At 33.1% G+C, this 14,378-nt stretch overlaps 2 protein-coding genes across 3 annotated transcripts; one reads left to right on the top strand and one right to left on the bottom strand.

The window, feature by feature from the left end:
- Positions 1-197: 197 nt before the first annotated feature.
- Positions 198-2,871, bottom strand: LOC124530893 (translationally-controlled tumor protein homolog). Its single transcript, XM_047105254.1, has 3 exons — positions 2,726-2,871; positions 2,264-2,522; positions 198-610 (listed from the first exon to the last, which is right to left on the bottom strand). The coding sequence occupies exons 1-3, from the start codon at positions 2,751-2,753 to the stop codon at positions 379-381; spliced, it is 519 nt and encodes a 172-aa protein (XP_046961210.1). The 5' UTR covers positions 2,754-2,871; the 3' UTR covers positions 198-378.
- Positions 2,872-2,957: 86 nt separating this feature from the next.
- Positions 2,958-13,555, top strand: LOC124530891 (zinc finger and BTB domain-containing protein 24-like). 2 transcript variants are annotated; one of them, XM_047105252.1, is made up of 18 exons: positions 2,958-3,401; positions 3,849-3,947; positions 4,183-4,291; positions 4,555-4,796; positions 5,095-5,266; positions 5,596-5,720; positions 6,098-6,347; positions 6,516-6,646; positions 7,115-7,255; positions 7,660-7,815; positions 8,299-8,443; positions 8,678-8,864; positions 9,225-9,288; positions 9,518-9,715; positions 10,259-10,501; positions 10,945-11,034; positions 11,383-11,442; positions 12,180-13,555. In XM_047105252.1, exons 1-18 carry the CDS (start codon positions 3,267-3,269, stop codon positions 12,279-12,281), a joined length of 2,649 nt encoding a protein of 882 aa, XP_046961208.1. In that variant the 5' UTR covers positions 2,958-3,266; the 3' UTR covers positions 12,282-13,555. The 2 variants fall into 2 exon arrangements, with proteins under 2 accessions (XP_046961208.1, XP_046961207.1); XM_047105251.1 differs by having other exon boundaries at positions 9,515-9,715.
- The last annotated feature ends 823 nt before the right edge of the window (positions 13,556-14,378 follow it).

The raw sequence follows: 14,378 nt of genomic DNA, 5'->3' as shown, positions 1-14,378 counted from the left end.
AAAAACAATCCGACTGATATAAATTGAATTTTTACCATTGAAAAAAATAATTTGTGTATAAAATGAGGTAACTTATCACCTTTAAGTCAAAGATTTAGGTTTATAAAATATTGTATGATAGAAATATACACAAGGTAGACTTCTTAAGATCATTTTTATTTTAAATTTAGGTCAAAGCAATAAATAATATACATACAGCTTGTTAAATTATTTAATATCCAACATTATTTCTTTACAAAAAAAGTTCAGCCTTTGATGGGGAGTAGCCGAAGCCGATTAATGCTGAGCGGACATGATTGAGTAAATAAATAAAAAATGGTATTAATTAGGCTCTGGTGTTTGGAATATTATGTATTAATATCACTTATGCTGTTACATTTAGAATTTCTCTTCTTCTAAACCATGCTTGAAGAACATCATGACAGGGGTGGAGACGTCGTTGATATCTCTGTATTCCAACATGGCTACCATGCCGTCACAGTCCATAGATTCACCAGTGAAGAACTGGAGGTCCTTAAACCTACCGAGGATATCTTTCATTACTTTGTTCATATTTGTTTTGAAAATTTCTACTTGGTCAGGTGATTTCTCTTCCAATTTTGCAACTAATCTGAAAGATGAAAATAATAATGTATTAGACTTTTAATTTTATCAATTTGTATTATATGATAACTAAATAAAGAAATTCTTAAATTAATTTATGATGTTATGCTGAATGCTGACGGTATCAGAAATTTATATTTTAGTTAGGTTTCACTATTGTGAAAAATAAATTTAATCTATACTTAAAGCAAATTGCAAATACAAATTGTGTTAGCCTTATTTCATGAACAAACATTATTAAAATGAATGTTTTTTCACTAAAGTTATTTGCTCTTGCACCATACGCTCCAGAGGATGATATTAAGAATCAACCCCTGGTATTAGGTCGTGCGATATACATAAACTTAAACTTATAGTAGCAGAGATCACACATATAAATTAACCGACAATTAACACTAACTAATGATAATGTTCTTTCTTCTTACTAGACACAATTTACAATCATTTGTAAACAACCATAAATTTCATATTACTTTCTAATATGGTAAAGAAATGCCAAGAAAATTTAGAGCAAACCTGTAGAGCAAAAGAATGAAACTGGAAAAATGTCGAAATGTATGTATGTATGAATGTATCGAAATGTCATCATCATGTGAACATCTAGTTAACAAAATACTTAAACCTTGTATATCCAATATGCATGGCTAGTGATTAGGGACATGAAGCTAACATGTAAAACAAATCCGTAAAGGTTTTGTCAAAAGTCACCTTTATGAACCAATGACCAATGAGGGCAATTACTATTGAAGCATGTTTTGGCTTTTGAGGTTATTGTTAAATGGAGGAGGATAAATACTACAACTACAAGTTTGCTAAAAAATCATTAACAAATCTCTAAATTGTCAAATTTCTCACAACTGATGCCACATATTTCAAAGATTAGTTAAATTCAAATAATAATCTAAACAGTGACAAACTTTCTTCTTTGTCACATAATGAATTTGCCTTTTATATATATAAAATGTTCTCTTTCTGCAATACATCATTTACTACAATAAATTTCTCGTTAACTTAAAGAAATAAACTTGCAGATGGCAATCCTTATATAAAAATTATTAGCATGTTGCATATATAGCATATGGATCATTAGTAGTAGAACATTAGTACATTAACCCAGATGTTGTACAATTTTTCTTTAAGTTGGGTGTGGCTAGTTTTCTTAGTATTTAGATCAATATAAAAAGACCAGAGTATTTTAATAGAGATAATATTAACATGCTTTTACTTTTAAAATGGATTAGTCTTAGGGTTACTAAGAAATGTTACTTAAATAAATTAAACTTTTAGAACATTCCAGATTATTTACATTTTTAAAGAAATTTAATGATCTTTTGCTAAACTGGATCTTACAAACGTGACTAAGATATTTTAATTTGCCATATGTATGACACTGACATTATCAAAGGCCATTTTTGTTTTCAAGATAAGGCTTTTATGAGCTTAAAACTTTATATTTTTAATAAACATCGATAATAGAATATATTTAAAAAAGAATTAAATGTTAACTTGCCATTTTCGATAAGTATTGATCACTGCATTGCGAATTGCGTTTCAATGTAAAGAACAAAGCAAAGACACCATACTGATTCAACTTCGTATCAATGTTAGTCATAAAACTATATAAATAAAACCGCGTATTTAGAAACACTTAGTCACTCACTTTTTCATGTAGTCTTTAAGGTATAATGTGAAAGATTTCTTGTCACCGAAGGCGTAGCTCTCCACAAGCCTATGGTTGAGGACAATATCTACACCACTCTCAGTTGCAGTATCTGTGCCCTCGTCCGCTTCTTCAGCTGAGGGATTGAATCCCTCGATCCTGACATCGCCCTGGGTCCTGGTCTCCAATTTACCGGTGACTTCATAGATAACTTCATCAACCAGTTTAATTTTATACGTGTCCGAGAACATCTCGTCACCTGAAATATAAACATAAATATATCAGGCCTGAACATATTGAGTAAAAGAATGATCAAGCAGGTTGTCGATGTGGCATATAACATAGGAAAAATTAAGCGAAGAAACATAAAATCTCCTAAACGTCAAACTCATAACAATGATACACGATTACTTGAAAATAATAACTTGAAATTACTAAAATAAATGAAACAAATTTGTTTACCGGTAATAATATCCTTATAGATTCTCATTTTGTAGGATTACGGGCGATTAAAAATAATAAAAACCGAAACTACGGCTTCTTGCCCCAGGAACAAAACCGGAAAGGGCTACGAAAGAAAGAAAGGAGACGATGTTGCTATATCAAAAATGTCAAAGGTCGTAATAATCAATATAAAGCAATATAAATCGTCTTTTAAATCATTAACTACCTTTTTTAATATTTTAGAATTTGTATTAGATTTAAAAGAGAAATAAACTCATAATTACTTAAAATAATATCATTGGTTTAATATAACCAATTCAGTGATCAAATTTTTAAAACATTAAATACTAAATATAATAATTACCGATACTTTAAAATAATTTTAATATTTTTGTTATCATATTCAGATACTATTTTAATTAAAACTATTTTTTATTTCTGAACCCATAATACAAGTAATAAAGTTTTGTAAGGTGAATGGACATAATATGACAAATAGTAAGACATTATCAATTTGTCCGGAAGTAGATGGCGTGCGTTACTGCTATATGGTGCAAAGATGGAAGTGTTTCTTTATAATTCCACAGTTTGTAGATTATGTGGCGAAGAAAATGATAACGGAACTTTATTATATTCCAGCGAAGAAAATAACCAAAACTTAAGTGAAATTATAAACTCCTATTTACCTTTAAAGGTAAAGTAGTTACCCATAAAATTGTGATTGTTTTGACTTCCAACTTCTTCAATATGGCTAGCCTATAAGCTTAAAATTTATCATTTCACATCTTTATTTTTCTTAAACAAGAATAAGTTATGAAATCAACACACATAAATATTTTAGGTGAATTTCCTTTGATATTTGTCCTTAATACTCTAGATAAAGTAAACAATTGCGTAGTTAAATAAAATTAATAAGTCTTGTCGTATATTTCACATATATTTGTAATGGCTGGCGCCATAATTTGACGTAAAATGTTGTAATTTTATGAGTTAAATTCCTATATATAATAGAAAAACTAAAAGACTCAAGAGTCATAACAAGTAATAGTGTCTATATTCTAGATTATTAAATACTGCAATCTTAAAAATATACTATATAATTATATATAATATTATTTGAACTACTTTAATTTTTATATAGGTATCAGATGACGGTGAACTACCCAGGACTATTTGTCCAGGCTGTACTATTCAGTTGGAAGCCTCGGTTGAATTTTTGAACTTAATCATTAATGGACAGGTGAATATATAAAAGGCTAAAACATTAATGTAATACAATTAACGAGCCTAAGCACTGATGTATTACTCCTGTATTTATGAATTTCGATACATTTTTTTGTAAAGAATTTTTATCTTTTTTATACTAATTCTATAGATTAATTAACATTTACTATTAATAACCACAATAATAATGTAATTTAATACTTCTTAAGTAAACTAAACTAATGATTAATTGTAAATAAAATACTTTACAGAAAATAATAAGAGAACTATATCAAAGAGAAAGAGAATATAAGAAAAATATTTTAAATACATCGAGCACTGACACGCCAGAAATAATATCTGAGAAAATCATATATGAAAGTAAGTGACAGTTCAAAATAAAATTTTTGTAATGATACAGTTATTTTTTTAAAATAAATATCTGCCCTTTGGTCTTGCAAACAAATAGTAAATAGTGTAAAAAGAAATAAACTTCTCAAAACTTTTCTTAAAAGTATATGTAAATCAATACTACAAATAGCCCCTGTGCAGATAATCGATGAGGAGTGAGTGACAAGTAGCAAGAATGCTAGTATTGTTTGCATAATTTTATACACATTTCAATGTATCTAATAATATTTCAGTTAACACTAGTGATGGAGTATACCAGGTTGAACATCCAATTTCCCTGCAAGTTGCTGGCCTCGAGAAACCAAAACGGAAACGAGGTAGGCCTCCCAAGAAACCTAAGACTCCTGAAGAAATTGCACAGGAAGCAGCAGCCAAAGAACAGCAAGAAATTAGCAAACCTGATGAGAAAGAGGAGGAGGAACCATCCGGTAAGAGAAGAAGAAAAGCACCGACTAGGTTTAAGGAAGCTGTCCAGGTATAATATATTTTTGAAATATGATTATAAACTTATCTGTCCATAACTTGACATAATATTTAAACAATACAAGAAAATGGTTGAAATCATTTTCAGCTTTAACTATACCACAAAAATATGAAAATTAATTTGTTTCTCACCATTTGAAAATTCATGAACAAATTTGAAAAGATATGATTTTACGATTATGGAATCTTGATAATGATTTAATTGATGTATATCTTATTAAGCCTTTGAAATTTTATGTGTTCTTAACTACCAAGATAGTTAAATAATTAGAATATATCCTGTTTTCCAGGGTAAAGAACTGGAAAGAATATTCATAGAAGTTGGGGTGATAGAAGGAGAGGAGGCTGAGAAGAAACCTAAAGCTGACCCTGTTCCTAAAGAACCGGAGGTCATTGGACATTTAGAAGACTCCGGAGAGCTTGTTGTTGTTGTTAAGGGCAAAGGAAGAGGGAGGCCCAAAGGTATGTAATAAATCTTTTGCATGTGTTGTTGTCTTTGTATTGTGTTACATACAATTTTATCTGAATATAATTAGATAATTACACTGTACATCTCATCATCATGTGTATTTACATTTACTATATATAATATACAGCTTCAGAATTTCATACATTAGCAGATATCTTTACCAATTCTGTAGTTTCCATCCATTTCCTCCGAAATAACAGAATATAACTGACAAAGTAACATAAAAACGTAGAAGCTTATTCGACAGAAGATTAATGTTGGAATGACTTTATTACGAGATATATTAAGAGTTTATCCAAATCTCAACAACCCGGTTCCGCAGGGCGCATGCGGCAGACGCGCGAGGAGTGCGCGGTGTGCGGGCAGCAGTTCTCGTCGCGCGGCCGCTACATGTCGCACGTGGCCGCGCACGGACACGCGCTGCAGCAGCTGCGCGCCGCGCACGAGGTGCCCATACAGACTTACATACCGATGGAAATACTGTGCTAAAAATCAAATCAATTTATTCAAGTAAACTTCACAAAGAAACGTTTTTGAATCGTCAACAATTAATACTACCACCGTTTCGGAAAGCAGCATCTAGCGAGAAGAAACGGCAAAAAATAAAAGTAGCCGTTCATTTGTTTTTTATGCGATTTTGTTGTAATTTATATATATTAAGCAAATAGCTCAATATATATAGATTTTCCTTTAATGCAATATCAAATGTAAAAAAATTAACATCTGTTAGTAGTATTTTAAAAATTAGCAATTTGTAACATAATATATAATGCTATAAGGAATATATTAATTACAACCACCAATTGGTTAATTTAAACTTTTAGCCTGAAACCACTGAACCAGTTAATGAAACAGAAGTAACTACAGAAACCGCAGAAAACGACGAGACAACTCCAGTTAACAAACCAGAGGGTGACATCCAAAGTGCATTAGTTCCACAATCCCTACCTGATTTGACTGATGCAAGCGAGTATAAGAATGAAACTGGAGAGAGCACAGATCCTCTTAAAGTCGAAGAAGAAGTAGATGTTGTTGGCGAAGATCCGAACGACGCAAATAATGAAAAAAATAGTGGTAAGTGACTGTTAACATTATCACACCACAGTATTGTTATGTGGACAGTACATAACCACATTTAGGGTCAAAGAACGCATGTTTTGTTTCACTACTATTAAAAATCATAAAATATTTTTCATTGTTATTGATATGTGTATGTTATAGTTTAAGAAACATTTTCATCAGTTTCAGAAACTGTTAGTGAAGCGTCTGAGGATGAAATCGAAGTACAAACCGAAAAAGGAAAAGTTAAACTAAAATGCAATCACTGTGATAAATTATTCAGCAATAGGCAAAGCAAATCATTACATGTCAAGGTAAATAAAATTAACTAATGTCTTAAAACTAAGCTGGCTCTTTACTTGTAATTTTTTTATATATATATTTTTAATAAAATTTAAAGATTGTTAGATTAATATGACATGGTATATATATAATATTCATTATATTTATATATTTCATAGTCGGTTCTATTGTAGGAAACTTAAAATAAATAAAAACATTAACTTTGAATTGAAATTAAATCATTGGTGTAGATCTAAAATAATCTAGCTCAATCATTGTGTAACAATAGCGTTTCGTATTTCGACAAAGTTGATATCATAGTTTTTTCAGTAATGAAGCTGAGTTAAACTGGAATTTAATTTGTAAGTCAGGGTTTGTCCATTATACTAATCCCCTAATACTATTGAAATATATGTTACATGTATGAATACATAAATATATAGTTTAATGATAAGTTATTTAAAATATTTCTAAGTAATACAAATGTGTTGGGTTCGCAGGCCGTGCACTTCGGCGTGAAGTCGTACGCGTGCACGGAGTGCGACGCGAGCTTCGCTTACCCGCAGTCGCTCGCCGTGCACCGCGTGTCGCACCGACGCTTCCGCCCCACCGGCGGGTACGCCTGTGACCTCTGCGGGAAGGTACGCGACTTACACTTGACACTACGTCAAAGTGATATCGAATTAAATCTCTCTCTCTCTCTCTCTCTTTTAGAATAGAAAAAAAATATTTTTTCTGACATATTCTGAATCTGCTAAACTTGTGACTTAGTGATTATTGTAATAAATAATATGAGACAACATCACATACATTACTTTGATCCCAAATGGAAATCAGAAGTAACGACGGTACCACAAACACCCAGACCCAAGACAACATAGAAAACTAATAATAATCTACATTGACTCGGCCGGGAATCGAACCCGGGACCTCGGAGTGGCGTACCCATGAAAACCGGTGTACACACCACTCGACCACGGAGGTCGTCAAATAGGTGTTTTATTCAAATAATACGTTAATTTTGTGTTTTTTTAACACCCCACAGGTACTGAACCACCCATCGTCCGTGGTGTACCACAAGCAAGCTGAGCACGCGGCGCAGCGCTACGTGTGCGGCACCTGCGGGAAGCACTTCCGCCACAAGCAGCTGCTGCAGCGGCACCAGCTCGTGCACTCGCAGCTCCGGCCCTTCACCTGCAAGGTGGGTCCCGCTCTCGGTCAAATCGGGTTTCGAGCAGGTCGCATATTAGACCGGGAGATGATAATGACAAAATATTTGGTCATTTGTACCAGTATGGCAGAAAAAAATATTGTTCACATTCGCCGCGTTCCACAGGTAGGGCATTATCAGACTTCTATTTATGATCATATAGGGAACTGTTAAAAAAAGTTTCAGGGTGGTACAAATCGTTTGGCGAATAAAAAACATTACTCCTTTGCAATGGTAGGGCGGCCATTGGTAACTCTCGGAAAAGTATGGCAAGGTGATTTTCGTAAAAATGGCTACTTGACGATGATTAGCTATCCAAAAATTAGCCTGGTACAAATGGTTGAATTGATTTTTTTTAAATTAATGTATTCGCGTTGGTATGGCGGGCCACACCCGAGAAGTATACACCAAATATTTTGTCATTATCATCTCCCGGTCTATATATTGTGACTATAAATTGATTATCTATTCCAGACCTGTAACGCGACGTTTAAGACCAAAGCAAACTTGCTCAATCACCAACTTCTACATTCCGGAATCAAAAAGTTTTCATGTGATATATGTAAGCAGAAATTCGCGCATAAGACTAGTCTTACGCTACACATGAGATGGCACACCGGTAAGTAGGTTTTGTATTTGATTTTAAATACTTGAAAATCATTTACTTACTATCAGTAGTATACAGAAAATATATTTTTGAACATATTATGAATATATATTTACGATAATAAATTAAACATTTTGAAAGGATTTTGCAATTCTGAACTCAATATAAAATTCTCGACCCATACTGAAATAAAAGTATTTAGCACGAAAAATTACTGAGTGACATCCTCGTGTATGCATTTGTCAGGAGTGAAACCGTTTTCGTGCGCCGTGTGCGGGAAGAGCTTCAGCCAGAAGGGCAACCTGTCGGAGCACGAGCGCATCCACACGGGCGAGAAGCCCTACCAGTGCTCGCTCTGCCCGCGCCGCTTCACCACCTCCTCGCAGCACCGCCTGCACGCGCGCCGACACGCGCGCCGCCCCGCGCACGACCGGTACTCGCTCGCTCGCTCACTCACTCACCTTTTGACGACCTCCATGATCGAGTGGTATGCACACCAGTTTTCATGGGTACGCCACTCTGAAGTACCGGGTTCGATTCCCGGCCGAGACGATGTAGATTACCATTAGTTTTCTATGTTGTCTTGGGTCTGGGTGTATGTGGTACCGTCGTTATACTGATTTCCATAACACAAGTGCTTAAGCTACTTACATTGGGATCAGAGTAATGTATGTGATATTGTCTCATATTTACATAGTGTCAAGAGAACAACGGAAACTTAAAGCTACTTTTGGAAAATCTGTTACTAGTCTAACCTTAAAAATTTTATTGTATACTATTTGTACGATTGCAGGACTACAATTGTGCGACGTGACGAGGCCGGTGTCCGGCGCAGGCGTCTTCTTGCAAGAAGCAAGGTTTGTATAAAACGGTTTTTATGTATTAGTATTAAATTAAAATAAATGAACAAGCAAGCTCATTTTGCTTTTTGATTCTGCGACATAGAAATTAGTGTTTTTGCCCAATACTTTTTAGTATTCAATACTTCTTACATTGTCTTGGCTTGCACATATGTACAGGTATCACAATTACTTACAATATATATAATAAAATATTTTAATGTAGAATTTTCACATGTTTCAGCAGAATCCGAAGCAAATTAGTCTACTCGTAAACGATAAGATCCAGTCCGAACCGCAGATACAACTACAGCAGGCTCAACATCAAGAGTTGCAGAAGCTGGAAGTCCAAGAGGAGACAGAGACAGAGGAGAGAGTCATATATGTCGCGTATGACGCTGACGACTCCAACGCGCCAGCCTTTCACATACTAGATCCGGAGCAGGTGCTTTACATAACTCCTTTTTTACTTTTACAACTGTCAATTTAAGCATATATAAACAGAGTAAAGAAATAAATACACATTGGAGAGAAAGCAGAGTAGCACTTTCAGTATTGTGGTAATTGGGACAGTGTAAAAAATAATTTCAGCAAAATAATAACAAAAAATATATACTGTTTTATGATTTATGCTAAAGTTTGTTTCACCTCACTATATGTAAGGTCTCAATTATTATAAAATAATTGACATTTTTGGAACATTTTATTACATTGCGATTACTACGTGGGTCAAAAGTGAAAAGATTTTTTTCCGGATATTCACGCGATGTGCACACACTATGATCATATTTCGTCCCGATCTAAATGAATTTTTATTAAAATCTTCGTGAAAGTTTAGTCTGTATAATCGATTCCATTGGTAAAAAGATTAAAGTAGTTAAGAAGAATAAATATGTGTAATAAAAATAATTTGAGTACTGCATTATAAAGCAGTAGTTTTAGCAAATCTTTCTACTATTAGGATAAAGTATGCTATTATCTGTTTCAGGCCGTCAACATAGAAGAGCACAAAGTACTAACAACCTGTGAACTGTACTCCGGTTCGTCACTTTTAGTACCGCGACAGCTTGAACAGCTGAAGGCAGAAATGGAACCCGAGCAGCTGGAGCTGGAGCACGAAGAGCTGGAGCTAGATCACGAGGAGCTGCAGATGGAACTGGAGCAAGAGGAAATTGAAGAACAGATAGGAATGGCGAGGGAACACCTCATGCTTGAAGAAGAAAATATACCCGTAAATATATTATATACTATAATCTACTATTCACAAAAATACTATTAACAAACAAACACAATTATATTTAATAAAAATAACAACAACATAAAACAATACTTTAAATATGCAACTGAAATCAATCTTTTTATCCTCCGTCTCAACTAATATGGCCGTCGCCTGCCCGCTTGTCCGATATCTTCCTTTACGCTTAGTTGAATGTCCGGTGACGTCACTTCACTTTCGTTTAACAAAACATTATACTTCTATACTTCAAAATCATAATATATTTACTTTACTCAAGTAGGTTTTTATAAGAACTTCTGAAAGGTCATTTTACAAACTATTTAAAGTGAAGCTACCACCTCACTTTGTTCAAGGTATCTTGCAATGAAAAATGCGTTTTAATAATGTTGTATATTTGTGCTCTCCTAAGTGATTTCTCATAAACACTGATTACTCAGGTGACGGACGAGGAAGGAAACCCTCTGCACTTCACAATGCAAGACGGCACTAAGCTCGCCATTACGTCGATCGACGGGAAATCTTTGCAGGTAATTTTCGATGACCTCCAGATAACTTTGTCATAAAGGCTTGGTAACAATATGGTAGACTTACGGTCACCTGACTAACGACTAACCTTAGTTTGTTGTGTTGGTTTATTAGTTTTTGGCACAAATAATATGTGTCTGTAATTAATGGAAAATGACAGTTTTTTTATTATTTTACCAGATATCTCTTATCTTCAGATATAATATAAAATATTTATTTGTAACACTTAAGAACAAATCTTATTGACCAAATCGCAGTTTAACCAGTGTGAGATTTAATTCTATGAAGCATTATTTGCTAAATATTTACAAACAAACGTAACTTTTTTCTCATAGCTATATTGCCCACAGGTTATTACACAAGACGGACAAACTATACCAGTTGAGATTAATGGTATCAACGAAGAAGAGGTAAGAATACTTTACATATTGTATTTGTTTAACATTCCAAAGTATATATTATTATATATTTACCAATATATAATAATATTATTTATATTTACCAATATATATATATTATATATTTTCCAATTACAAAGATTAAAACAACTTATACGATTGTAGTACAGTACGACACAAATTAGATGTAGCATCGGAAAATGCAATGGAATGAAAATAAAACCGATTACTGCCGATTTACACAACCAATAGAAATAGCTCCCTATCGCGCCATTCGACGCTATTCGTCGCTATAGATTCTCGCGTCAGAGAAAGCAAGTGCGTGTAAATCGACGAATATATTAGGTCATATGATATTACAAGTTATTACGTTTGTGTAAAGATCATATTCGCATAAGAAATAAATATTGATAGCTTGGGATGGCGTACTTAATTCCGATGTGATCGGTTTTACGAAATTTGTCGATGTGACATCTATGTTGTCTCGTACTATAATTTGTTTATGCTTTAAAGTAATTTTTTTCTTCATAGAAAATTGAATGTAATCAGTAAATTTTCTTATATGATAATGGAAATAAAAATATACATATAGACACAATTGCACAGTCAAGGAAGGATGGTGTTTCGTTATGTCTCAAATTATTTATAACCAAACCAAAAAGTTTGGTTGTAGAACAAAAACAAGTAATTCCTGTCTGACGTTAGTACTACCAACAGTAACAAGTGACTGAGTGTTATTATTCCTGCAGGAGGCGATGAGTCCGGACACCGTCGTGCATCACCTCAACATACAGAAAGTCGAAGCCAACCCCAACTCCTCGCCCGTCACGCACTACTACACTATTGTTTAGATAAATAGTCGTGTCAAACATTATTTGCTTTAACCGTTAACGTTACCTTAATACTAAATAGCTATTTTCTAATTTAGATGATGTGTCGGTACTTTACTAATGGGCTAAGTTAAACTAAGACTAACCATAGTTAGGTATAATAAAGGTTTTTTGAACTTTTAATTGATATGCTGTAAGTACTTAGTTACATTTAATGACATTAATAGTGAGAATTAAATTATTTTTTTATTTAATCACTATTATTACATCAGCAAGATTACCAAGCGTTGACTGGGGCTGTTTCTTGGTTAAGGAATTTAACAATTATTGACAGCTGATTAAATCTATGTCGTATTATATAGCTTCAAAATAATTTACTTTTCGGAAGGTCTTTTCGCAATTACTTTTACTTGATGAAAAATAAAAATATAACACTGCCATCTTGCATAAAATATTAATTTCTCCCATAGCAGTCGAACAAATAGATTAGTCTATTAATTGAGTAAATTAAATCCAGACAGACGAATGTTTCTGCAGCTCAATGAATATTAAATGTTTAATTAGCTACACAGAAAGTGATCGTTTCTCTTTTCTTGTAATATTTAGATGATTGTGACTCCTGTTTGATGAGTGGTTCTCCTAAATGCCGCACCAGGCTGGGCCCCCGGCTCAACTGCTCCATGTATGCCAATCCTTAGATTTTACCTAGTATAGTGGGGGTAACACTGGTCGCGGAATTGTACTGTCGATTACTCCTAACAATTAAAAAAATAATTATTTTTCTATTTTAATTATAAGAGTAAAGTATTATTGTTTTATTATTAAGTGTTGTTACTGTTAAACGCTGTATATATAATTTGTAGGAAACCGAGCTCGTAACAGTATTATACTTTTAATAAACATTTTGGGATATTGCAATGTGTGCATATGGAAATTGGCTGCCGTAGTTTTGGTTGAAAAGATAACTTCTAAATTAAATGTATACATTCCTCGTTAGTGTCATGTTACAAATTGCATTTAAAATAATTTTGAATATAAACGTTGACAATATCAATACAACGAAAAATATTGTATGAGTCTTGAATGAATATTCATTAATAATATAATTTAAATGGTTTCGCTGTCACAGATTTGTTTTAATCTCAATTAATAATGGGTTATTCAATTTAATCTCAATAAATATTTATAAATGTTACAAGTTGTAATGTGAATGTGATTACCGATAATGGGAATACTCAGATTTTAGTTGCCTATTTAAATTATGAATGTATATATGAGAATTATAATGTAATTTATAAAAATTGTTTCATTACCTTCCCACCCATATAAACATTAAATACAATTGAAGTAAAGTATATGTTCAGAAATTGAACGTCGCATCCACACAGCTCATATCCATTATTAATTATAAAACACCAATAATCTCATAGAACCATATTACTACTGGACTGAGTTGAAGTGGATGCTAAACTGTAAGTATATAGGGCTTACTGTTCTGGTACGATTTATAATAGAAAATAATACAGTACTACTTGGCATAGTCCATTTAAGTGAATTGACGTTTATGGACTTCGACTGAAAAAAAACAAGATTTATAAATCACTTACATTAGAATTCCAAGGAATGATCAACGACTTTGATGGTTTTTACGTCATCGTCAGGACTTAAAAAATAATATATATGGAGAAAATGAGACTTAACACGTTCAGTGCCAGCGACACGCCTAGCGTGTTCATGCGAATTTCTATAGCCACGCCGCGAACACGCTAGGCTTGTTCTAAGAATTTCAGTGTTATCTTAAAAACTAGGCTAAATTATTCATTCAAACTAATTGTGTGCAATCTTCAAGCGATAAGCTACTGAGTTTTTAAGTGGCCCGTTAAAAATAATATTTTTTTTTTATTTTACAAAAAAATGTCTTTCGTAATGCCGGCGACACGCTAGGCTTGTTCAATTATTAAGGATAATCATAGATTGTCAAACTGTTTTTTCAACAAACCACATTTTATTTATGGCTTATTACCAATTTGTTGAAAATTGAACTAATTTTGTTATTGTTTTCTCAAATTTGCGGAACTTTGTTACATTTTTTTTTTGTACAAATATCTATTATTATAA

Source organism: Vanessa cardui, chromosome 7, assembly GCF_905220365.1.
Source record: "Vanessa cardui chromosome 7, ilVanCard2.1, whole genome shotgun sequence".
In the NCBI taxonomy this organism is placed as follows: Eukaryota; Metazoa; Arthropoda; class Insecta; order Lepidoptera; family Nymphalidae; genus Vanessa; species Vanessa cardui.
This window is presented reverse-complemented; position numbering and strand designations above follow the sequence as displayed.

Excerpts from the sequence above, each read along its gene's own strand:
- LOC124530893 (XM_047105254.1), bottom strand. The coding sequence starts at position 2,753 with ATGAGAATCTATAAGGATATTATTACCG. Across the intron at positions 2,523-2,725 it reads CTATAAGGATATTATTACCG|GTGACGAGATGTTCTCGGAC; the intron begins GTAAACAAATTT and ends TTTATATTTCAG. Across the intron at positions 611-2,263 it reads CTTAAAGACTACATGAAAAA|ATTAGTTGCAAAATTGGAAG; the intron begins GTGAGTGACTAA and ends TTCATCTTTCAG.
- LOC124530891 (XM_047105251.1), top strand. The coding sequence starts at position 3,267 with ATGGAAGTGTTTCTTTATAATTCCACAGTTTGTAGATTATGTGGCGAA. Across the intron at positions 3,402-3,848 it reads ACTCCTATTTACCTTTAAAG|GTATCAGATGACGGTGAACT; the intron begins GTAAAGTAGTTA and ends ATTTTTATATAG. Across the intron at positions 6,348-6,515 it reads AAATAATGAAAAAAATAGTG|TTTCAGAAACTGTTAGTGAA; the intron begins GTAAGTGACTGT and ends CATTTTCATCAG.